The 26,830-nt window shown below is 41.2% G+C and overlaps 1 protein-coding gene across 4 annotated transcripts in view; it reads left to right on the forward strand.

The window, feature by feature from the left end:
- Nucleotides 1-26,830, forward strand: part of DCUN1D4 (defective in cullin neddylation 1 domain containing 4) — a 74,162-nt gene that overhangs the window by 40,760 nt on the left and 6,572 nt on the right. For all 4 annotated transcript variants that reach the window (XM_040238184.1, XM_040238183.1, XM_040238185.1 and 1 more), the window contains 3 exons: nt 2,460-2,530; nt 7,264-7,355; nt 14,019-14,127. In XM_040238184.1, the coding sequence (XP_040094118.1) occupies nt 2,460-2,530; nt 7,264-7,355; nt 14,019-14,127 (272 nt within the window). The remainder of the gene's footprint in view (nt 1-2,459; nt 2,531-7,263; nt 7,356-14,018; nt 14,128-26,830) is intronic.

Below are 26,830 nucleotides of genomic sequence, written 5' to 3' on the forward strand. Positions count from 1 at the left end.
AAAAGAAGGGGCATAAATACAGGAAAGGAGGAGGCAAAAACAATGATTCATTGAAGATGAAATGATTGTTGTGCACCTGGAGGCCAAAGAGGATTGCCTGAAAAACTTATAGAAATAAATATGTATATATTTACTGTAGCTAAAATAAAATAGCTTATTTGAGGAAGGATTTTTTAAAGAAATTCTTCTGGGGCGTAGGGAAAGGTTAGAAAGAAAACTTTTGCTTTTTTAGCACTTTTATTTTCAGTTTTAATTGAAATTTCATATCATTCTATGTATTAATGTTGCCCAAAAAACTAAATTAAAAATTAAGTAAAGTTTTATTTGATTTTCCTGTAATAAGAGAAAATGAAGGATACATTGAAAAACATGTAAAATAAAAGGAGAAAAAAACTGAAAGTCCCAAAAAAGGTAACAGATTTGAACTATGTGAAAGGAAATTATTTGTCATGAAATAACACATTTGTGATTAAAAGGCAAATAAAGCAGGCAGAAAAAGTATTTGCTCCGGCTAGGTTATATGGAAGAGCCTGAGTTTGGATTTTAAGAGAAGCCAAAGACTAGAAGGGAGAAAAGTGACACAGGACTGACCAACAAGCGTGCAAGGTGGTTTTAATTGTCACCCTTTGTTGAGACCAACCACCTTATACTTGGTGATCTAGGTATTAATTTGTATTGAAATTACTCTTGTGCTTTATTTCCAGTCTTGGTGGGCAGGGACCATGTATTATTCCTCGTCAGCTACTTCTACAGTGAATAGCTCCAGGATGTGCCCAGTTGATAATATTTGAATAACAAAGGCATTTAGATGGATTCTGCTGATCTTGGCAGCTTGGTACATCTGAAGGCTGTGGAAGATTGTAGAGTGATTTTTGTATTCTGATATCCATCCATTCGTTCAATAAAATTTATGGAGCAACTGTTTCATGCCAGGGTAGTAGGTTGAGGTTATAAGAAGAATAAATAGCTCTTACTCTGTTGGAATTTAGAAGGAAAGCTAGATGAGCTGGGACTTGATGCACATGTGGATACAGTATTCCTAGCATTGCACGGGGACTGCCTGACCCGGCCTCCATTGGTGGGGGTGGGGAAATTGGGAGGACTGCCTGTATGGTTCCCATCTTCAAGATGGAAGGAGCTCACATGAGAAGAGGGGAGAGGGAGATGGACTGAGGCCCCAAGAGCAGTACCACGTGTAGTACCATGTATTAGTACCACATGTCAGCGTATGTGTGTGGAGCAAACCATGGATCAGTATTTCTGGATCCTAGTTTTTATTCATTCAGCAATATTTATTTGATTCTTTTATTTCTGGGAAACTTGATTTGAAGGTGGAAAGTTACGAGGCTGAAGAGGAAGGGTGGCAATAGATCATAAAGAACCTTATTTGATATGCCAGAGACTTTGGACTTCATCCATAGATAGCAGGGAACTTAAAATGAAAGGATTTTAAGGCAGCATGGGGTTTATGTTTGAGGTGGACCCTCCAGGTGGCTGTGTGCAGGCTGAGTCAGAGAAGGGTGAGGCTCTGGAAATAGGGAGACCCTGAGGGTACTGCTGTGGTCATCTAAGTAAGAGAATGACATCTGAATAATAAGTCAGCAGTTAAGAAATATTTGGAAAGTAAAATTGGCAGCACACTGGACCATTATTTGACTCTTGAGAATGCAGGAGAAGGGGGAGCTGCGGGATGAGGCCTTCCGTTTCAGGTGGTGACCCGGGTTGAGACACTACAGAAGGATAATCCCAGCTACTCCAGGGAAGCCACATAAAACAGAGATGGACTGTGTCTATTGGATGTGGTAATTAGAGCTGACTGGTGGCCTTGGCAAGGGGAGTTTCCATGGAGGGAGAGGAACAGAAAACAGTTGCTGTGGTTGAAGAATGAGTGGGGATGCAATAGAGCTGGGATGTGTGGACATTTCTTTCAGGAAGAGAGAGAGCTAACATGGAGTGTGAAGAAAGGGCTATTGCCTTGTGTAGAACAAAAAGACTGCTTGATTTTTTTTTTCTGTGTAAAAGAAACAATTATATTACTCCCCAGTTAATTTTATAAAGAATATTAGGTGGTTTTTTACTGTGTTTCCAAAATTTATTTTATGTGTTGAAATTATTATCAAAATAAGAATAGAGGTTTATAAGCTACTTTAAAGAATAGAAATTGAATACCTATAACCTTATCTTTAGATATCCATTATATGTACATCTATTTGTAGGTTGAAGGACTTGGCCATAAATTGATGTAAATGATTGTGCAAAGCAGAATCCTTTAAAGATAGAACTTAAATTCCAGAATATTTTTCAACTTATACTTGGTAATTTCTTCCTTCAGAAAGGGTTTATGGTCTTTAGGTGTTATTTGATCTTAATAATAAGTATTTTAACAGTAATGCTACAGTAGTAGTAATAGTATCTGTACATGGTTAGATTTACTTTATATAAATTGCATTTCATCACAGGTACTGATGATGTTGTAGGTCCTGAGGGCATGGAGAAATTCTGTGAAGACATTGGTGTCGAGCCAGAAAATGTAAGTCTAACTTACTAGTTTGGGCAACTCAGTTGATCTGATTTTGTCTCTCAACAAATAATGCAACAGTAAAGAAGTAAGGATATGTTAGTTTTATGAGGCAATCTAAGAAATAAGTTCCATTCTGAATTGGTTTTTAAAGCAGAACTTTTTTTGCAGTTGATATGGTATAACTACATTTAGTCTTTTTTTTTTCTCATTTAATTTCTTAATTTCTTTAATTTCACTAATCAAGTAACTAAACTAGACATTTAAAAAGTGGAGTGTGCGTGTGTACCTCTGATGACCGATAACTAGGGGACTGATGGCATTGTGTATCTTTGTCCTCCTCTGTAGTTGTTCCAGACTAATATAGAGTTTGCCCAGGACTTTGAATAATTAATTATTTATAAGAGTTTTGGTTGTAATTATCAAGGATTTTTCATAGCTCCTTCACTTCCAGTTGAATTTAGCTTGGAAAGTGATTGATTTTTAGTGTAAAAGTGCTAAGTATTTCCCTTAAAAAGTTCAATTAGAAGATTTTTTACATGCTTAATTATTTTTGCCTAATTCTTATCATCATGTTATTATTGAATATTTTTCCTATTCCCACATCTGTCTTACTGTAAAATGAAAAATTATACAAATGCGCTGGCTTGTTAGCTATACAGTTTAATATTACAGCGCCCAGTTCAACAAATACTTCTTTCATCCTCAGTGAATTTATACATTGGTAGAGCTCCCAAGGGATCATCCCTTTCATCAGAGTATTGGTGAGATAACCTGGTGCCCATGCTGATATGTCAGGCTCCTGGAGATTGCACAAAGAAATTTTATTAAAAATTTTTTGTTACCATTTCTATGCCTACATCTTCCCCACTTCCTCCCAGTAACACTTTAAATTTTCTAAAGCGCCTTTGGACTGATTTTTGCCTTGTATTTTTAATTTTAATGTGATCTAGTCCAGGTTGTTGTTGTTCAGTTGCTAAGTCATGACCAGCTCTTTGTGATACCGTGGACTGCAGCATGCCAGGCTTCCCTGTCCTTCACTATCACCTGGAGTTTGCTCAGATTTGTGTCTGTCGGGTCGGTGATGCTATCTAACCATCACATCCTCTGCTGCCCTCTTCTCCTTTTGTTGTCTTTCCCAGCATCAGGGATGCTTTCCTAGCATCTTTTCCAGTGAGTTGGCTCTTTGCATCAGGTGGCCAGAGTTTTGGAGCTTTAGTCCTTCCAATGAATATTCAGGGTTGATTTCCTTTAGGATTGACTGGTTTGATCTTGTAGTCCAAGGGACTCTCAAGAGTCTTCTCCAGCACCACAGTTTGAAGGCATCAATTCTTTGGTGCTCAGCCTTCTTTATGTTCCAGCTCACATCCATACATGACTACTGGGAAAACCATAGCTTTGTCTATTCAGAACTTTGTTAGCAAAGTGATGTCTTTGCTTTTTAATATGCTGTCTGGGTTTGTCATAGCTTTCCATCCTGTGAGCAAGTGTCTTAATTTCATGGCTGCAGTCACTGTCCACAGTGGTTTTGGAGCCTAAGGAAGTAAAATCTGTCATTGCTTTCAGTTTCCCCTCATCTGTTTGCCATGGAGTGATGGGACTGGATACCATGATCTTAATTTTTTGAATGTTGAGTTTTAAGCCATCTTTCTAGTTCAGATGTCTTGATACATTATTCAGATTGGTGCAAAGGTTTGGGGACAGCTGGGTCAGTAGTGTTTTGCTTAATCTGGTCCTTAGCCAGAAAAGAACATTTCACTGACTTTAAGAAGGAAGTTGCCTGACAAGGAATGGGATAAGGTTGATAAGTGTTTTCTGGAGGGTAGTATAAGAGGGGCGAGATTGAACTGGCTCTGAGAGGAGTCCCAAGTTTCTACCCAGGGAACTGCAGTCAGCATGTAATCAGGGGGATGGGCACAGGGCCTGATGCTGGGGAGATTGGGAGGTGTCAGGCCACAGGTGTCAGAGGGATTAATTAAGTGGGCATCTGCTCTCAGGGGAGAAAGGCCTGTTGGGTGGGAGGAGTGCTGCAGCTGTTTCTAAGCAAAAAACTAGCAAGGCCCAGCATTTAAAGTTCCTCACCCCCAAATACCAGTGTGTGTGTGTGTGTGTGTCAGTCGCTCAGTCATGTCCGACTTTTTGTGGCCCCATTGGTCTGTAGCCCGCCAGGCTCCTATGTCCATGGAATTTTCCAGGCAAGAATACTGGAGTGGGTTGCCATTTGCTACTCTAGAGGGTCTTCCCAACCCAGGTATCAAACCCTGATCTCCTGCATTAGCAGGTGGATTCTTTTACCAGTGGTACCACCTGGGAAGCCCCCAAATACCAGTACTCAATAAAAAAATAGTTGCTATTATTATCTTTTCTGGTAATTATGAGTCTTTGGTTCTCCATTTCTGTAGGAATAGAAATAATCTTGAAATGTTGAATCACATAGAAGACTAAAAGACCCAATTCAGACTATTATTCCCAAGTATTTATTATTGTATTTCAATTTAAGATGCCACTAATAGAAATTTTATTCATCACTTAAAGGGAAAAATATTAAGTAAATCTGATAAGCCATCAGATATGGATGCATCCCAGTTTTAGAAATTGTTTGAGAAACAAACACTGAAATAGTTTTTTTAAAGGCTTATCTGTATTGATAAAGTGAGCATTTTAAAGTATTTAAAATCCTCCCCTTGCCTGATATTTATAGCTTATGAAATTTAAGCAGGCTTGTAAAATTCAGGTCAGCCTTCATTTACTAAGGTAACAATAAAGTTCTTTAGTTAGCTTCTTATTGGCTGTCCTAGGGAAAGGTCTGTTTTGTGTAAAGAAATTCCCATTGTGGTAACTGCTTTGGCTGTTTGGCCACATTACATGCATACTGTGTGTGTGTATTCCTTTGCCATAACTGATTTGTTTTTTTTTTTAACTTAACAAGTGTTTATGTGGAATATTTAATCTTTCTAATAGAGGATTGAGTATAGATACTGTTTGAGAACATATCAAGTTTGAATTAGAAAGTGTATATGTACCACATCTTCTTTGTCCATTCCCTTGGTTGTGGACATTTAGGTTGCTTCCATGTCTTGGCTTGCCTCATTTTTTTATGTTATATCACCCTGATTTCCTCTCACTATCACCATCATCTGACCCAGTTGGGCACCATCTGACCCAGATTGTAGTTTAATGGTGTGGGGCAGTTCTTCTGGTGTAAAGAAGTGATATTACCTGCCAAATGCCACATTTGCTTGTCCCCAGCCAACTGTATTATAGGAACATGTATTTTCTTCCCATTGCCCTTTTTTTTATTACAACAAATAGACATACAGCTGTTCAGGGTATGTGTGATCTCCAGTTGAGAACTCGAGTTCCCTTCTCTATGAGTGACTATCCAGAGATTGCCAGTCTTGCAGAGTGGCAGGCTGGTCCTAGGAAGGCCCCGTCCTGCTTCGTCACCTCTCTAGGAATGGCATGCTTTGTTTTTAAGTTACTCCTCATCTTGCCTTGGGTCTTGAGGTAGATGAGGTGGGAGGGCTTCCTCCTCTCTCCCTAATCTAGAAGGCCTCAGCTCTGTCCTTGTGTAAGAACCCCAGAGAGCTTGCAGCTGGAGGCATCTTGAAAATGTAATTTTATCTGTTATACCTTCAGGTATTTATTAAACCCACCATAACTGTCTTGGTGCCACCCTTTTCTCTAAAACATCTAAGTGAAAAAATGATGAGCATTGCCACAAACCAGTTGTCACAGTTGCTCACATCAGCAGAGTTTCAGAAGATCCACTAAAAGCAAGGACGGTGCCCACTGAGAAGTGACTGAGGGGCAGTCTGTTCAGCCTGTGCTTGTTGCAGGCACAGTGCCATAGACGTGGAATGTTGAGAAAGTGAAAGAAAGTGAAAGTGAAGTCGCTCAGTCGTGTCCGACTCTTTGTGACCCCATGCACTGCAGCCTATCAGGCTCTTCCGTCCATGGGATTTTCCAGGCAAGAGTGCTGGAGTGGAGTGCCATTGCCTTCTCCAGAGGATCTTCCCGACCCAGGAATCGAACCCAAGTCTCCCGCATTGCAGGCAGACGCTTTACCGTCTGAGCCACCAGGGCATGTTCGGCTACATTAAAATCATCTACCCCCTTTTAGAGTTGAATTTACAGATATGGCCACTGTCTGTCCCACCACTTACCTTTTGGGTTTTAACACTCTGTTCTGCACATCTCTCTTCATTTTCACTTAAGTCTTGGAAACTGTTCCATATTTGTGTTGATGGCTCCACTTCATTTGTCTCAATAGTGACATCGTTTTCCTTTGTATAGAATGTGTTTAGCAAAGGTGTATTAAGTCATCCCTTACTAGCAGGTATTTGGTTGTTCTCAGTCTTTTACTACTACAGATGGTCCTGGAGTAAGTCTTGATGCCTGTTCAGCTTTGTGTACATGTGTAGGTGTATCTGTGAGATAACTTCCATAAGTGGAACTGCTGGTTCCAGTTTTGATACTGCAGAGCCACCCTTTGGAGAGGTTAATCCCTTTATACTTTTCACCATCAGGCATCAACAGAAGTCATGTTTGTCCAAACCCTTATCAGCAGACTGAATCATCAAACTTCTAGATGTTTGCCAAACTAAAACTCATTTTCAAGTTACCCTGTTCATATTTCAGTGACTAAACTACCGTGAACATTTGGTGTGATGTTAATGTATTTAATTGCTGAGATATGTTCTCCTGATTTGATTGGTCTTTTTGCTTTGTTTTATTTTAAACAGGTAGTTATGCTTGTCCTAGCTTGGAAATTGGATGCACAAAATATGGGTTATTTTACTCTACAGGAATGGTTAAAAGGAATGACTTCTCTACAGTAAGTCCTGAGGCCGCCCTGGGATGGGAGTGGGAGTGGGGGTCCTTGCTTTCCCCTGGCTGATGGCCTCCCTTTGGTACCTCATCTGGTTGGGTGACTGGAAGAAAGCTTGGGAGTCTGGGCAAGCTTCACCTGTGGTTACAGGTGTGAAGACCAAGCCCCGTTTTCATATGTGGAGGAGGGCTATTATGGATAAATTTTAGCAATTGAAGTTTTTATATAATGTACACTGTTTATTTTAGTATTCTTCAAGAGCAGCTCAATAGAAATGGATCATCCTTTTCTCATATATGTGAACCATATATATAATTTAAAATTTTCTAATAGCCACATTTAAAAAAGGAAAAGGAAACAGGTAAAATTTGTTTTAATGTATTTTACTTAACCCAGAATATCCGAAATACTATCATCCTAACATTAATCAATATTTTAAAAATCACTGAGCTATTTTACTTTTTTTTCATATTGAATCTTTGAAATCTGGTGTATATTTTACATTTATGATACATCTCAGTCTTCATTAGCTGCATTTCAGGTGCTCAGTTGCTGTGTATGTTTAGTGGCTACCCTGTTCGACAGCATAGGTTTAAAATCATAGTGTTAGCATCTGGTTTATAGTTAGTGAGCACAGTTGAGTGAAGTATAACTTACAAATGAAGATATTTATCTTTTATTCAATATATTCTCATATTAGCTTTGTGAAAATTTAAAATTTCATTACTCTAGTGATTAAAAATTAGTAATAATAAAGATTCTGTTTATGTTGGTGCAGAGTTGAGGAAAAAATCGGTGGTTTTATGTATTCACTTTGTGCTTGCATGTGTGTCTGTGTGTGTGTGTGTTTATGTGTGTGTGTTTGCTAAGAGTTTCACTCAGGAAAACATAAATTGTCATTCTTTTATCCACTGAAAGATACAAATGAGGTGAATGATGAAACATTTCAAATGGTATTAAAAGAGGAAGTGCTAATTCTTAGGATAGTATTGAATAACTGATCTAAAGTACTTGGAATGGCTTTTTCTTTTTACTTTAAGTAGGAATAATAGACTTGTATTAAAATTGGAATTGAGTGGCTTAATGGTTTTATTTAAATAATTTAGAAATTTGTCAACTTTTAATATCATTGTCCCTTTGTTGTTGGTAACAATACTTTATTTTCACTGTGCTTTAGTACACTTTTATGAGGCCTTTTCACTGTTCTCTTATTTAATCCTCACACCTACCTTGACAGATCAGACTTCATCCTGCCCATTTTACAAGTGAGGAGACAGAGGCTTCAAAGGGGTATGTGATTTGCGATGAGATTAGGGTTAGGAAGAAAACCTAGGACTTCTGATTCTTCAGTCACATTCTTCCTCTAACAACTATTATCTCATGACACATGCATTTTAGGTAAAAGCCAAATCACCCTTTTGCAAATACACTTTCCTCAGCACGCTCTAGAATTTTGGGGTGAAGTCTCTGGGATCTCATAGGATTGTGTTCATCCTATTGGGAAACATCTCATGATGTTAAGCCTACTAACTCTTGCATCATTTTCCTCGCTGCCCCTCTCTGTTGCTTTCCGGATAGAACACAGAATGGCTGCTCCTTTTTAAGTACCTTTGTAATGATGAATGCAAGGTTAAATCAAGATTTTATTCAAGGCTTTAGAGGAGGTATCATCAGCATTTTTTTCAGGCACATTTTCATTTGTCTTAAGAGGGTATAATATCCCATTTTTTATATAGTTCTAGGTTCATTTTTACATTTGCCTTTACAGAAGAATATTACCCAGTGCAAGGCCTTGCTCATGTTTTGAGGATCACGTTGTCTGGGAACTGAACTTTGCAGTTTCCTGAAAGAGGCCTTGCATGTATGCTCTCGGGGTAGGGGCTGCTCCATAAGCTCTTTGCTGGGACTCTGCTTGACACTTTGTGTGACACAAGTGGTGGCAGGTGGATTCCCAGAGAATGCTGCCGCTTGGTCCTTGAGGTTTAATGTGTAGTAACAAACCTGATCCACTGCAAAAAAAAAAAAAAAAAAAAACCTGAGGAATCCTCTTTTGTGATGTGAAACTCGAGAGTAAGTTTCCTCATCAGTGAGGTGAAGATGATTACTCACAATAACCTCTAAGGTTCTTTGTAGTTCAAAAATAGTGCAATTTCAAATTTTATGAATTTCCACCCCCCTCTCCCTCCTGCCTCCCTAGATCCATCATTTGTTCAGCAAATATTTGAGTGGCAGTGATGTGCCAAGCACTGAATTCTAGGTCCTGGGGAAACAAAAGCCAGGAACAAGACAAAATCCATTTGAGGCAGGAGCTTGGAAGCAATGTTCAGCCAAAACATCCAAAAGTAATAAGGTCACTTCTGTTTATGCTACTTGTATTTATAAGGTATTTGCACCCAATAAATAAGAAAACTCAGAGGCCAGTCTTTTATATCTTCTAAAGATGGAAAATAGTCCATCTTTTGAATGATCTATTTTGTCTTCTATTTGGAATTTTTTCCTTTTTTCTCATTTTGGGTTTATTAAACCTGTCAAGTGAACTTTTTTGGACTCAAGTGGAAATTAAAGTTAAAAAAAAGACTTTTTTTTTTCAAGTTACTGTACTGTGGGTGCATGGTAGAAATAGGAAGCCCAGGGGATTTAGAACCAGGGAGTTTTGAATCTGCCACTTCCTGGATGTCTCTGGTAGTGTCCCTAAAACCAAGAAGGTTGACGTGGTGGAATATGGGGCACCCAGAAGTCAGTCTCCTGGACGCTGTCTGGAGGAGCTGCATGCTTGGCCTCTCCAGGGCTGTGTTTCATGATTCTTGGAAGAAGCGACAGCAGCTGTTAGGGAAGGGAACATTTATCTCCAGGCTCCTGCGATAGTTCTTAAAGAAGGCACAGCTCTTATTTTATTTTGGCCCTGCCATGTGACTTGTGGGGTCTTAGTTCCCTGACCAGGGATTGAACCCATACCCCGGGCAGTGAAAGTACAGAGTACTAACCACTGGACTGCCAGGAAATTCCCAGCTCTTGTTTTAATTGACTGTTTTATTTTTTGTCTTGTTCCAGCATGTGGGTTTAAGGTTACCTCTGATGAATTAAGCTTATAGAGCATTTAAGCTAAATAAAACAAAACCAAAAAAGTATGTTAGCCTTGTAGATAACTGCATAGAACTGATGATGGGCTGGAAAAATACCTCTGGGCTGACTAAATGAAGGGGTGAAAGCTGTCCCTGAGTAATAGAAGAGAACTACCTTTGAGTTTATAACCTTTGAAGATTATCCTCATTCTTGTTACTTCTGACTGTGTTTCAGCAGCACAGTTCAAATAAGCAGTGATTCCACAATATGTGCATATTATCTAGTGGCATAGGATGCCCCTTAGCAGCACGGCACTGTCCCTCTGTGACAACCTCATTCTTGTATGTGGTACACAGGAAAGCTGGGGGAAATGGGCTGAATGATGTGCCTGCTTTCGGAAGTCTCAGGCCAAGCCTGTTGCTTCACATCTTTGTTGGAACAGAGCCGTCTGCAGATAACCTTGTTGAGTGGCCACTAGGTGGCAACATATGGTTCAGACAGGGTGACTCAGCGGCCTGGATCCCTGGTGGGGGTTAGTCCACGGGCTCTATGGGACCAGGCCCCTTTTAAAGCAGATTAAACTCTTTATTTGGAGAAGGAAATGGCAGCCCACTCCAGTATTCTTGCCTGGAGAATCCCATGGACAGAGGAGCCTGGTGAGCTACAGTCCGTGGGGTCGCAACGAGTTGGACACGACTAAACGACTAATACTAACACTAAACTATTGATAGCATCATCTCTAACCTCTCTGTAATAGACACATGAAGTGAAAGTTTACTTTGGGCATTTTATGTGTGACTCTCCAGACCAGCTCTATGGTCTTGCAGTGTCAGGACATCTTTGCCAGTGTTGGCTGGACTTACTCCCCAGCTCGCTGTAGAACCTCACATTCACCTTGCAGCTGTGTTATTTTCTTTCAGCTATACAGTGGTTCCTGCTCTAGAATCTGCTGAAACAAGCAACTGCTCTTCTTCCTTTCATTGGGCAGAACTAAACTAAACCAACTGGCCCAAATCTGGCCACTTTCCTGTGGTTTTGGTCCTTAACCTTTTTTCTAAATGAAGAGGGGAATTCCAGCCTTAGGTGTTTTGGAGTTAGCTGTTTCCCTTCTCTTTACTCCTCCCCCATATTACTGCTTATAAAATATTACTCATATATCTGTGGTAAGAAAATCAAAACGTAGAGCAGAGAGCCCAATACACAGTAAGCTCTGCTCCTACTCCTGCCTTGCAGGTTCCCACGTACTGCCTTCTCATGCATCCTTCTAGCCTCCCTGAACCCTATGGGTTCTGGCACTAACTGTCTAACTAGGCTATCACTCAGTGTCTCCAGCCCTCCCCCCTATTCCTAACCTTGTTCCACAGAGATCTGGAGTAGGCTTTTCAGGATGGAAGTCTGATCATGGTAATGCTCATGATAGGAGGTAGCTTCTGTTGTTTCTAGGTATTCCAAAAAAAAACCCCAAACACACAAACAAACCCACTGTGGACCACAAAAACTTGATGGTCTGGCCTTCCTTCTCTTTCAGCTTCTTTGTGGACCATGTTCCCTTTTACTCTGCCCAGTGTAGTCACATGATTTTGTTTTAGTCTTTAGGCTTGGCATGCTGCTAGACCTTTATGCATACTATTCCTTTAATCTAGAAGGTCCTCCTCTCCAAAAACACCTATTTTCCATTTATCTTTCAGCTCTCACTTTATAAGTCAGTTCCTTAAAGAAGCCTTTTCTGACTTTTAAAGTTAGCCTAATTTTAATCTTTTTTTAGTTTTCAAAGAAATCAAGGATATTCTAAATTCTTGTAAACTCAGAAGTGAAACATTTACTGTAACTTTTGACTTTTAGATATTTTATCATCTCAGTAGATCATGGGAAGCTTTTTGTAAATGGCTACAAAAAATTGCAGAAATTTCACAATTTTAGTGCTGAAAATAATCAGTGTGTTCTATAATGAACTGTATTTTGGTTTAATAAAGTATGTAAAATCATTGCACTGTTAATACTTGTAATATGTATTATATGTACTTGGTAGGAGGTAAAAGCTGTATAGGGAAACACAAAGAAACACATCCAGCATAGAAAATCTTTAATATTGCCAGTGAAAATGATGACTCTTGGTTCTCAATTTTAAAGGCTAGTATTAGGAACAGAAAGTTAACTTGTAAAAATAGCCAAATAGTCTACTTAGGAAAAAGACTGTGATGCTACTTAAGAAAAAGACCCTGATGCTGGGAAAGATTGAAGGCAGGAGGAGAAGGAGATGACAGAGGCCGAGGTGGTTGGATGGCATCATCAACTCAATGGACACGAGTTTGAGCAAGCTCCGGGAGGTGGTGAAGGATAGGGAAGCCTGGTGTGCTGCAGTCCATGGGGTTGCAAAGAGTCGAACACAACAGAGTGACTGAATGAGGAAAATAAAGAGTGTCACCTGTGAAAACAGGTTGTCATCACCAGGGCTTCCTGGAGAAATAACTGATTTCAAGTCTAGGGTAGAGAGAGTAGTACAAGGTGAACTAGAATATCTTGTGTCAGAAAGTGAGGGTGTGCTCAGAGACTGATGGTGGGGACGTGTCAGAACGACACTGGAGGGACAGTTGTGCACCGTAAAGAATGAGGACAGTAACAGATTATAACCCTGAGGAAAAGGCAAAAGTCCTTTAGTCCAAAACTAAGAAAGGTGGTGAGTGGAACTTATAGAAAAGTTCCAGCCTGTAAGTGTAAAAGCATGATAGAATTAGAAAAATCACCATTTTGCATCCTCAAATGTAAAACTGATTTAGGCAGGGATCATAACTGATGCTGAACCCACCTGGTGCTAGGTTGTTGAGGAACAGGATTGTCAGTCTCAAGGTATCATCCTCGAGGTTACACACCATTTAGATGGGCCAAGAGTACCTTTAAGTGGAGATGGGCGGGTACTACCTTCACCAAATGAGTCATCTTAGTATCACCAGTAATGGAACGGACTGTCCTCGTGGGAGGAGAAGCACATAGCGTGGAGTGTTCTTACCATGAGTGCTTAATCTAAGTGTAATCACAGGGAAATTATCTGACAAACTGAGATTCTGCAAAACAACTAGTCTGGTCCCTTCAAAAATGAGATTGTCAAGAAAGACAGAAAAAAGGCAGGATTGTTCCAACCTTCTAGAGACTAAGGAGATAGACACCTGGGAGCAGTGCATAAGCTTTGACTGGATCTCTGATGGCAAATAGGAGCTGGGGGAAAATTGGGACGTCTGCACGTGAGTCATATATTAGCTAAGAAAGTTAACATTTCTGGGATATTAAGAGTGATGATGGCATTGAGGAGTAAAGTGGCATTATGCTGGCAACTTACTTTGAAAAGGCACAGAAAAAAGTGCTTGTATGTGAGAGCACAGATGGGACAGTGTTCATGGTGGACCCAGGGAATGGGCACGTGGGTGCTTATTTACAGGACCTTCAGCTTTTCCGTACATTCGAAATTTCTTGAAAAGCATAGGAAAAAGAGCTCATCGTGGACGTGTTCGAACTCCAGCGTTTTTATTGTCTTTTAGGATTGTGTTTTATTTTACTGCCCCACGTCAGAAAAAACTCGGGTTATAATTTGCCTTTATTCTGTTTTTCTAGATGTGATACAACAGAAAAACTCAGAAATACTTTGGATTACTTAAGATCATTATTAAATGATTCTACAAACTTTAAACTTATTTACAGATATGCATTTGACTTTGCACGGGTGAGTCCTCTGGATCCTATCCAGATGTTTCTCTCTCTCTCCCCCCTCCCCCCTTTCACTGCCTTTTGAGGTTTGTTTTACATGGTACAGCAAGGAAGTTGAGTAAGCTACTCCCAGGATGCTAGTTAGAATTTCTCTCTACACATAGACTTTCTACCCGAGCTGAGTCTGGGCAAGAATGTAGTATGTCAACAAAAAGCTCTAGTGACAGGCCTTTAATAGCTCATGTGATTGGCTTAGAAGTAATTGTAAATGGGTACATCATAGACATTGTTCTAAACAGCTCTTAGGTAAGCTTGGAAAAGCTTTTCCTTCTCACGAAACAGCAAACCTTCACCCACTGAGTTTCCTGGAATAAGGTAGTCAGGTCGAAGCCAGTTTCACTTGGGGTGCTGGATCATACCTGAAAATCATTTGAATTGCAAATGTAAGCTAATTTCAATGGACAGGATTCTAATGTAGTTTCTAATCATCATTTTGAAAAACGATCATCTTGTTTGTCACACAGTGAACCAGGCCAAGTGTGTGACGGTGGTTCTACTAGAGTGAAACAAAGCTGTATTTTTCAGCCTGGTCACCACAGGTAGTGAGTAAATCCTGAGGCACCAGTTGGCATTGTGTTCATTCACTGTCCATGGCCCGTACATAACGATTATGCTCTATTGCAGGATGGTAATTTTCTGTTCTGTTTGTGTGTTTGGTGGGTTCAGGTGATTAGGCTTTCTTGACTGATGATTTTTTTTAATTTCTTTTTTTCAAGCAGAGAACTCAGTAACAGTTCTTTTTTTTTCTTACCACCATGTGGATCTTTTCACTTTTTCTTCGCTTTGGCTGTTAGTTTAGCCAAAAATTTATTTGCTGTCGAGATCTGGTGCACCTACAGCACAGCAGTAAGTTCAATGTGGTGTCCTCACGTATGAATTTTTGCAGCCTCAAATAAAATTAGGACATGCATGAAAATGTATAGATGTTAGAAGTGATACGGTATGCAGTGTTTCACTCAATTGCATGTGTATAATTATATCTAGAAGTTGTTGATCAGATGCTTTTAGAGTAGATGCATAGTTTCCAGGATTAAATGTTTTCCTTCTCAAGATTTTTTTCCTCCCTGAGTCAGTGGTGTCCTATCATATGGGTGAAGTTTTGTTTAGAAGCATCTTGCCTTTTCACCAGAACAACTGTATTTTCCAACTTCCTTGTTTGGAAGTGAAATTTCCCCACATATCCACTGCTTTAGAACTGGGTTCAGTTTTCCTTCAACCTGGCTGTCTGTCCCCTTCTCAGTCGGTCACAGAGGCTCCTTCCGTTGCCTCTCTCTTGTGCTTCTGCTACATCCTGGGGGTTGAGGCCGTGCTCGTTGCCTGCCCTGCTCCCGTGGCCTCTTGTCCACACCCTCTCCCTTCTCACCAGGCACTCATCCCAGCAGGGCTTGGTCCATCTTCCCGCAGCCTTGGGCCACTTGTCCACCTTCAGCCATGAGCACCATCGCCTCCATGTGAATATAGCGCTTCAATCACCACGTGGACGTCACAGTTGCTTCCCTAGCAGCTGAGTGATGAATGGGATGGTTTTGTTCTCCTTCACCAAGGAGTGGGGTGAACTGGGGCCCCCTGGTTGCTCAGCATTAGGTCCAGGACCACACTCAGGTTCTGGCTCCATGTCGCATCTCCGGGTTCCCCCAGGCCATTGCAGTCCAGTCCCATCCAGGCTTCCCCTTCCACAAGATGCCTATGCTCTGCTGACCGTGAACTAGCTGTTTGCTGAACCTGCCGCCTGCCCCTGCCTTTTGCCACGCCAAGCGCTATCTGAGCCTTGTCTGTATCCCTGCTGCTCGCTCCATCACCAGCTTCTGGGCCAAGCTGCCTGGCTCCACCGTCTCATAGGATCATCACTTACATGGCCCTCGTGTCCCCTCTAGCTTGGCCTGGGAGTTTGGGTCCAGGCCTGCATTTTTTCTGACAGTTTAAGGGCTGCGTGTTTTCTTTCTTCCTATCTCTGGTAGCAGCCTGCAAAAATCTTTGCCTTTTAAGGAGAGTATCAATAAATATCAGTGAATTAAGCTCCATTATGTAAAACCCCATTATATAATGCTGAATAACAGCCACATCATTACCAAATAGATTCAGTTCAGCTAAAATATGCCCTAAGATGAATTTGTTACTGAATTTGTTTTATTTGGCTGTATCCCACAAGTTTTGAGGTGTTAAATATTCATTTGCATTCAGTTCAAAATATTTTCCTGTTTCCCTTGTGATTGTTTTGGGACCAGTTGATTATGTAGAAGTGTGTTGTGTTATTTGCTAGCTACTAGGATTTTTCCAAATAATCTATCATTAATTCTGCCATGGTCAGAGAACATGCTTTGTGTAGTCTCAGTCTACTAACAGGTATGGAGGCTTGATTTATGGTCTGAAATGCGACCAAATGGGTCTGCTGTGATGAATATTTTATGTGTGCCTGCAAAGAATGACTATTCTGTTGCTGTTCAGTGGAATGTTGTATAAATGTCAATTAGGTCAAGTTGGTTGGTAGGATTGGTCAGGTCTTCTGTATCCTAATTGATTTCTGCCTACTGTTCTATTATTTGCTGAGAGATGAATATTGGACTCTGACTGTAATTACTTCTGTTGTGTCTTTTCTCGTTTCACCATATTTCAAGGCTTCAGACTAGATTTAGATACATGTAGTATTGTTATGTCCTCTTGAAGAATTGACCTTTTAGCATTATGAAATGTTTCTCTTTATCTCAGATAATATTCTTTGTTCTGAAGTCTACTTTGTCTGATAGAAATATAGCCGTTTCTGCTTTTAAGTAAAGTCTATGTGATATGTCTTTTTTCATCCTCTATAAACCTATTTGTGTCTTTATATTTAAAGTGGGTTTCTTTTAGGTAGCATATGCATAGTTGGGGCTGCCAGTATATGTCCTGAGATGCTTAAACCATTTGCATTTAATGTGTTTATTGACATGGTTAAGTTTACACCTCCTGTATTGCTGTTCATTTCCCTTTTTGTTCCATCTATGTTTATTTCTTTTTTCCTCTTTTCATGACTCCTTTTGGATTTTTTTAGACTCCATTTTTATCATTCCATTCCACCATTGTCTTATTATCTGTATCTCTGTGTTATTTTTTGTGATTAATCAGGCTTTACAGCACACATCTTTAAATTCTCAGTCTATCTTCCACTAATTATACCACTTCGTGTATAATGTAAGAGCCTTTGTAACAGTACACTTTCATTTTGCCCTTCTGTACTTGTGGCTGCTGTGTCACACATTTTACTTACACATGTGTGCACATCTCACAATATATTGCTTTAGTCTCTTCAGGCTGCTTAGCAAAGTCCCAGAGACTCAGAAGCTTATAAATAACAGAAATTTATTTCTCACAGTTTAGGAGGCTGCAAAGTCCAAGCTCATAGTGCTAGCAGGGTAGGTGTGTCTCTGCTGTAACATCACATGGTGGAAGGGAGAAGGGAGCTCCCTGCAGTCTTTGTTTTAGGGGAATTCCTCCACAGTCATGCGGGCCCCACCTCTTATTACCATCACTTGGAAGGGGGGAACACAAACAGCATATATTGATATAGTTTTTGCTTTAAATAAGCAAAAAAAAATTTTTTTTTAAGCAACTTTAAAAAAATTTATTTGACTGCACTGGGTGTTAGTTGCAGCATGCAGGATATTTAGTTGCGGCATATGGGCTTTTAGCTGTAGCATATGGGATCTAGTTCCCTGACCAGGGGTTGGACCCAGGCCCCTACATTGGGGAGCACAGAGTCTTAGCCACTGGACCACCAGGGAAAAATGTCTTTTATATTTACCCAGATATATACCGCTTGTCTGTGCTTCCTTCCCTTTGTGTGGATCCAGATTCCTATCTGGTATCATTTATCTTCTGCCTAAAGAATTTCCTTCAGCATTGCTCATAGTACAGATTTTCTGGTGATGAGTTTCTGAGCTTTTATTTTGCCTTCAATTTAGAAGGTACTTATCTAGCTAAAAGATTTCTAGATTGACTGTTTTTTTCTTTTAGTGCTTTAATGCTAGCTCTCATTGTCTTCTCTCTTGTGCAGTTTCTGATGATAAGTCTGATGTCATTCATAATTCCTCTGAACATAGTGTCTTGTTTTGTTCTCTCTGGTTGCTTTTATTCTCTTTTCACTGATTTTCAGCAAGTTGACTATGGTGTGCCTCAACATAATTTCCTTATGTTTACTCTGATTAGGATTTGTTGAGTTTTTAGGCCTTTGAACTTAAACAGTTTGTATTAAATTGGGAAATTTCTCAGCTGTTATTTCTTCAAATAGCTCTCCTGTTCTCCCTCTCTCTTCCTTGGGGGACTACAGTTATACTTGTGTTAGATGCTGGATCCTGTCACACAAGCTGCTGATGCTGTGTTATGGTTTTTTTTGTTTTTGTTTCCCTTTGGGTAATATTAATTACTGTATCTTCTAATACTAATCTTTTCTTCTGCTCACCCCAGCTGGTATATTTTCATTTCAGATGCTGTATTTTTCATCTCTAGAAATTCTGTTTGTGACTTTTTATATCCATTTCTCTCATCATGATAATAGTTTCTTCTACCATCTTAAACTTCTCAGATGTGTTTATGACAGGTGTTTTAACAGCATTGTGTTGTGGTTCTGTCATATCCGTCATGCCTTTATCTCTTTCTCTGGTTAAAATTTTTATCTTAGTTATGGGTCATATTTTACTGCTTCTTTGCATTCCTGATAGGTTGTTTTTTTTTTCTGTTTTTTAATTGGATGCTAATTGTTTTAGGTTGTTGGTTGCTTGAGTTTGTTGTATTCCTTTAACTAATGTTGGATTAAAATTTTTTTCCTGGTGTGTATTTAAGTTACTTGGAATCATGTTGTTCCTCTGAAAGGACTGGTCCAGAGCAGCCTCAGTCTAGGGGTGACATAGCCCCACCAGGAAGACAACACCCTCCTGAGGATTCCACCCAAGGCCCTGTGTATTTTGAGAATTTTTGACTGTGCCTGGTGGGAATTCAGGCTGTTCCCAGCCATGTGTGAGCTCTGGGAATTTCTGCAAGTTCTGCAATGTTTCTTTCCCTAGACGCCGGCGGTTTCCTCTCACATGTGCACAGACAAGTCCTCAGCCAGCAACTGGGGGACAGTGTGGGTCCCCAGGTCTCTCTGTGCAGTCCTACCTTGCTGGTATTTTGTCCCACAAATTATATGCCTCCTTGAAATCCACAAACTGTCTTTTCCAGTTTAGTGAGTTGGGGTCCCACCGGGCTGGGTTTGGGTTCCCCCTTCTCTTGCTGTAGCCTGGAAACCACCTCTACACAGTATGCTGGTGTCACTGGAGGGGCTCATTTCTTTTTCTCAAAGGCCACACAATAGCATTCGTTAAATTTTCTGAATTACCCTTTAACCCACTCCAGTATTCTTGGGACTTCCCTGGTGGCTCTGCCTGCAATGCAGGAGACCCTGGTACAATCCTTGGGTTGGGAAGATCCCCTGGTGGGGAGGCTATGGCAACCCACTCCAGTATTCTTGCTTGGAGAATCCCCATGCACAAAGGAGCCTGGTGGGCTACAATCCATGGGGTCACAAAGAGTCAGACGCAACTGAGCAACTTACACTTTGAGTTCACCCTTTAATATACCTGGGAAGAAACTATAGTACAATACCAGGAAAAGATAAAATGGCCATTTTTAACATCTCTCCACCAAAATTATAGTCCTAAGGATATGCTTGTTTTCACCCTCACCTTAGAACCTTGTAGCCAATTAAAAATAGCACTTGATTGTAAAGTTATATTATTTTTCTCCTAAGTTTACTTTGACTTGAGCTTACATATAGTCTTACAGATGTCAGAGAATCACGACACTTTAGAGTTGAAAGAAACTGTGGAGGACCTGGGTTCAGTCTTGTCACTGTCTTGCAGATGGCGAGACTGAGGGCCAGAGGAGAGGGGACAGCATGAGGGCCTGAGCTCTGTCCCCAAGCCACACCACCTTCCTGACTCAAACTGCCACCGTCCTGTGGTGTCTTGTTCCAGGAAGGTGGGGGGATAGAGACTTGGGCTGAAATGGCCATTTCTTCAGCAAGTGGAATTTTGCCTTGAATATTTTTATGCTTAGTGTTTTTTCCCCTAATATAAATTTTATTATATAAACACATGTTGTATGGATTCCTCTAAGTAAAACAGTCATTTTTGGCTTGATTCCTTTAAAAGGACCTAGTGAGAATAAGATGGGACAAAGAGAATGAGATAAAAGACTAAATAGAGTGATATTTTTGGTTGCTCTGATGCTAGTTCTTATATATCAGTTAAATTTGCTTTTTCTGTATCCTCTGGGGTAAAGACAAGGTACTGTGCTGAAAGCCATAGAGGGAGTTGGCTCTTGGGGTTCTGAGAAGGGTGAATGTTGGGCTGAGTGAGGCACTGAGAACAACAGCATCTTAGCCTGGCTGAGAGTTGACACCATGAATTGATGACCCACTGAAGGAGGTCTTCCAGCAGCGCACCCCACAGCCTAGGTGCAGGAAGGCGAGAATGACAGGGAGGACTGAGGGAAGTTTCTAGGCTCGGTGGAGAGATGGGAGCTGAGTGGAGCCCTTCTGAGTGACTGAGGCAGAGAGGCTTCTGGAGGGGTAGAAGGGGGTTTTGGGAGGGGGGTGAGAGAGAAGAAGGGCAGTGAGCAAGAGAAGGATGGGAGATTTCTTTAGGGGCGAGTCCTGGCTTTTCAGCCCTTGCAGTAAAGCTTTAAGAAGTTGTATCACAGGGTTTTGTGGAGGCAGAAGGTACTAGTGGGAATCCTGCCTTCTTGAGAGGTGATCTTGCGATGGTTAATCTGTTGTTAGAAATTAGTCCTCACAGCCTGTCCTGTGATGCACCCAACTTTTCCAACTGCCTGTGGTTTTATTTAGTTTTTGAGGTGTTTCAGGAAGGTGCTAAGAGGTCACATGTTAGAGCTAATGTCTAAGTCACTTCCATTTAGTGGAATGGTTGTGGATGTTACTCATAGGATTTGCTGAGGAAGATTTTGTTGGGTCTTATGTTCAACACCCTGTTACCAGAGAACTCTGTCCAACTTTAACCTGAGATCTGCTGTGATCATTTGATTCATTTCCTCTTCTAACTTGAGTCAGTTCTTATTTTTTAACCAATGTGTTTGTCTGATTTCCCTCTCCACACAACCCGCAACACACCAGACATACACAGACACACACTCCTCGCGACTTCTTATACTTTTATTGTAAATTATGAGGAAACAGAAGGTGGACATGGGTGAGGACAGAAGTAGAAGAAAATATGGTCATTTAATCCCAGGTTCGTTACTGTGAACATCTTGTTGGCTTTACCTTTAAGGTTACCCTTTGGTTATTGCCTGAATTTGCTCAGCAGTTGTTTGTAAAGTAAATTGACCTCTGAAGAGCTGAGAAGGAGGCAAATGGGTACAAGATGAAATGCTCAGGTTTGGAATCAGACTCTTGGTTCAAGACCCAGCTCTTATCGACAGTCATTTAACTCTTGTGCCTCAGTTTCCTTATTTATAAATTGGGGATTATAATAATGCCTCTCGTAATAGGCATATAATAATAGCCTCTTATTATTTTAATATTGAGTATAAGGCACTTAAAACAGTTGCTGGTTCAGTTCTCAATAAAAGTTAGCCATAAAATTAGAAACAATGGTTGAATTTTTCTTCATTGATATTACTTAGGTGCTTGTAACCCCCTAGTGGCCCAGACAGTAAAGAATCTGCCTGCAACACGGGAGACATGGGTTCAGTCCCTGGGTCGGGAAGATCCCCTGGAGAAGGAAATGGCAACCCACTCCAGTATTCTTGCCTGGAGAATTCCATGGACAGAGGACCCTGGCAGACTACAGTCCATGGGGTCACAGAGTTGGACACGACTAAGTGACTAACAAAAAGCAGAAGATATTAAGAAGAGGTGATAAGAATACACAGAAGAAGTGTACAAAAAAGATCTTCACGACCAAGATAATCATGATGGTGTGATCACTCACCTAGAGCCAGACATCCTGGAATGTGAAGTTAAGTGGGCCTTAGAAAGCATCACTACGAACAAAGCTAGTGGAGGTGATGGAATTCCAGTTGAGCTATTTCAAATCCTGAAAAATGATGCTGTGAAAGTGCTGCACTCAATATGCCAGCAAATTTGGAAAACTCAGCAGTGGCCACAGGACTGGAAAAGGTCAGTTTTCATTCCAATCCCAAAGAAAAGCAATGCCAAAGAATGCTCAAACTACCGCACAATTGTACTCATCTCACACGCTAGTAAAGTAATGCTCAAAATTCTCCAAGCCAGGCTTCAGCAATATGTGAACCATGAACTTCCAGATGTTCAAGCTGGTTTTAGAAAAGGCAGAGGAACCAGAGATCAAATTGCCAACATCTGCTGGATCATGGAAAAAGCAAGAGAGTTCCAGAAAAACATCTATTTCTGCTTTCTTGACTATGCCAAAGCCTTTGACTGTGTGGATCACAATAAACTGTGGAAAATTCTGAAAGAGATGGGAATACCAGACCACCTGACCTGCCTCTTGAGAAACCTATATGCAGGTCAGGAAGCAACAGTTAGAACTGGACATGGAACAACAGACTGGTTCCAAATAGGAAAAGGAGTATGTCAAGGCTGTATATTGTCACCCTGCTTATTTAACTTCTATGCAGAGTACATCATGAGAAACGCTGGGCTGGAAGAAACACAAGCTGGAATCAAGATTGCTGGGAGAAATCTCAATAACCTCAGATATGCAGATGACACCACCCTTATGGCAGAAAGTGAAGAGGAACTAAAGAGCCTCTTGATGAAAGTGAAAGAGAAGAGTCAAAAAGTTGGCTTAAAGCTCAACATTCAGGAAACTAAGATCATGGCATCTGGTCCCATCACTTCATGGGAAATAGATGGGGAAACAGTGGAAACAGTGTCAGACTATGTTTTGGGCTCCAAAATCACTGCAGATGGTGACTGCAGCCATGAAATTAAAAGACGCTTACTCCTTGGAAGAAAAGTTATGACCAACCTAGACAGCATATTCAAAAGCAGAGATATTACTTTGCCGACTAATGTCCGTCTAGTCAAGGCTATGGTTTTTCCAGTAGTCATGTATAGATGTGAGAGTTGGACTGTGAAGAAGGCTGAGCGCTGAAGAATTGATGCTTTTGAACTGTGATATTGGAGAAGACTCTTGAGAGTCCCTTGGACTGCAAGGAGATCCAACCAGTCCGTTCTGAAGGAGATCAATCCTGGGTATTCATTGGAAGGAATGATGCTAAAGCTGAAACTCCAATACTTTGGCTACCTCGTGCGAAGAATTGACTCACTGGAAAAGACTCTGATGCTGGGAAGGATTGGGGGCAAGAAGAGAAGGGGACGACAGAGGATGAGATGGCTGGATGGCATCACTGACTCGATGGGCATGATTTTGAGTGAAATCCGGGAGTTGGTGATGGACAGGGAGGCCTGGCGTGCTGCAATTCATGGGGTTGCAGAGTCGGACACGACTGAGCAACTGAACTGAACTGAACTGAATTGAACCGAAGCGACTAACACACACAAACCTCAGGTTTCAAATAATATCTTGTCTTCCAAGAGTACAGTAATAGAAGCTATACCAAATAAAATAACTGGAAAAGCTGTGCCAGTTGAAAGATCTTTTTTCTTTCTCTTTATGTTTTAAAGGAAGTGTCAGTAGTTGAGCTTAATTAAGTAATTGCCTTGCAAACATTGTTTTTTGAGAACTATGCTGGGTGAATTCTCTAAGCATCTTGTTTTATTTTCACTCTTCCCAGTGAGAGGGCACTCATGAGTTTTAAGGCCTTTTTGCTTGTTTCTAATGTGTAATTAAAAAAAAAAACCTCCCATTGAAAAAACTGATTTGCTGTGTTTTCAGCTTTGTAGATAACCACATTGATTCAAGTTCTTTAGCACTCTGTTTTTGCCTTCTGTTTGTTGAATTGTGATAAGGAAGACTGCATTGTCTCTATGTTTTGTAATCCTCATGGTTTCAAATAAAAATTCTGTGACCTGTATTACAGGTCTTCAGTGACAGTCTTTTGATTTCACGTAAATTGTCACCAATTTCTTGGTTGTCACCATTTAATATGTTTGTGATCATGGGCACTTATATATTGTTTCTTATATATTCTAGCCTCTCCTGAAATCTTATGGATGTCTTTTTTAATGTTAAAGATATTTTTCCTTATAATTTTAGTAATTCCGCATTCCCCTTTTTCAAATGCAAGTCTTTAAACTATTAAAACTTTGGGAAAATTGGAAATTGGTCATCTGACAGAGATCTGTGATATAGCGTATCTGAATACCTAGATGTTTGGAGAATCATTTTTGTAATATTTATATTTACATATTTACAATTGATTAATTATTTTGTTTTAGTTTGTGTCACTTGTGCCATTTAAGAAAAAAAAAAAAGCTTAACTTTCACATCTTACAGGAAGACCTGTATTTGAACAGTCTTACATAAAAAAAACACTATTTGTTTTCAAAGTTGAACGTCAAATCAGAACTTGATAAAACTTCATTATTCACTACATTAGTGGCTAGTAGTCTTTAGCTTGAGGAGTGCATTCTCGTTCCATATACGAAACATAGCTTTTTAGAATATTCTGAGTAGGATCCTTTCGTTTTACAGCTGCAAATGACATCTGTAACTGCTTTTAAAAATATGTGTTTAAGGAAGACCACAAAGCAGAATCTAGTTGTGTATTGTAGGGGGTTAATAGATCTTTGGTGTGTGTGTGTGGAACCTGCTTGGTTCCTATTAGTATTTGATAGATACAATGAAAGTTGTTTGTTTTGTTGTCTTAGAAAAATGAAAGTTCATGAAATCCATACCTGCACATTGTGGGTCAAGAGGTGGACAGGGAGAGCGGTTCTGCTGCTTTCCCCTTAGCCTTGATGGGCCTTTGGGTGTGCTGGTTGACACTGGACAGTCTGTCTCAAGGTACTTGCTGCTTAGATTCTGACCTTGAGATGCCGAAGTCTGCCTATTGCACCCTGATGCTCCACAAGCAGAGTCACAGGGTCAGTGTTGACAGTGTACTATTTGAATTTCCTTCGAAGGGCTTCTAGATATTTTTAGCTGTATTCCTTGGATTTGTTAAGGTGACTTAAAAAAAAAACAACACAGTGTTGATGGCTGCTTCATAGCATCCTGGGAGATTCAGTTCACTTAGTTGGGAACACCTTTGAGAATGCCATTAGGATCACTGTCAGAGAACCCCCGGGCGTGTCTCCATTTTGCTGTTCCGTGGATGTTTGCTCTGGGATCTCTCAGTTGTGCTGTCCCCAGGAATCTGCAGTGTTTGCAGTCATGGTCATCTGCACATAGCCTCACATCCCCCCACAGGCAACATTGGTGATCAGCGAGATGCCACTGTTCAGATCGCGAGTGCCTCCATAATATCTCTCTCTTGTTTGCTAGGCAGAAGATGGTGTTAGTGATTGCGAGCTGCTGGCTGGCACCCTGGCAGAGCAGGAGTGAGTGAGTGCTGTTCAGCTTTCCGGCCCTGTGAGTCTGATGCCTTCCCTCCATGTTTTGGCATCGCTGCCAAACACATGCATTGAAATCCTTCATGATCACCAGTTTGTCAGATGGTTGCACTGTTTCCAAGAGTCTGTCCAGGTCCTCTGTATCTTCTTTTCTGTCACCTTAGTGTATGTCCATTGTGATGGGGACATGGATGGTGTTGGAAGAAGGCACAGTGTGTATCAGGGCAAGACTGGCAACTTTAGGTCTAGTGAGCGACTACAGGCTCCTCAGAGGGAGAGCATTTCCAGAGCGCCCATGCCCTCAGCCCAGCGTTGCCTGAGCTGTTGTTCAGCCGGGGCCCGGGCCCGCGGTGCCGCGTGCGTTTCCAGCAGGTCCCTGGTTTTCTTCATGGGACTGTGGAGGGTGCTCCATAGCGGGACTGCTGCTGCTGCACCCACGTGACGGGACAGGAGGAAGTCTGCTGTTTCCTTGCACAGCGCATTGCGGAAGCACGAGCCGTGCAGTGCAACGCCCCATGAGGCTCGGGGGCAGAAGCGGGGCCCCCACGAGGGCGCCCTTCCCACTGTCGTCCTCTCCTCGGAGTGAGCCCTGCACCCCTGAGCAGGGCCATGTACGTGGCCAGGGGAGGGCAGGACAGGCTGTGGAGGGCAGGCCCCTCCTTGCCCTGAACTGTGGAGGCCTCCTCAGACTTAAGCTGTGTGGCCAGGACAGGGCCGGGTGACTGAGAGCCATCTGGCCCGGCCTGTGGTTGCATGGTCGTCGTGCCGCACACCTGGGGCTGAAAGGCAGACCCGTCGCACATCTCCATTCTTGGCTATTGAGTGAGGCGCTTACATTTGCTGTATTGTTTAAGTCCTTTACTTTAAAATCAGTGTCCGGGCCAGAAATTCTCCTTGTACTCAGAGCACTTCACTGTTAGAATCCTTGAGGTAACAGCTTTGTCAGGAGGTATGTGTGGCTGCATATGTGGCTGGCACGGGGTCATGCATCCTCCCTTAATGTGGTGAACATTTAGATTCCACTCCACAGAAACAGCCAGGCACTTTCTCCCTTTGTAGAAAGATACTTTTGCAAACTTTCTTTGAAACTAAGATACCATGACGAGGCTAGCTAGCATTTGATGTCTAAGGTTACCACTCAAGGTCCCAGGTCCTCTGTTCTTGTACATAGAAACTGCCCACTTTT

The sequence above is a fragment of the Oryx dammah genome, unplaced genomic scaffold, assembly GCF_014754425.2.
Source record: "Oryx dammah isolate SB20612 unplaced genomic scaffold, SCBI_Odam_1.1 HiC_scaffold_3, whole genome shotgun sequence".
Classification (NCBI taxonomy): Eukaryota; Metazoa; Chordata; class Mammalia; order Artiodactyla; family Bovidae; genus Oryx; species Oryx dammah.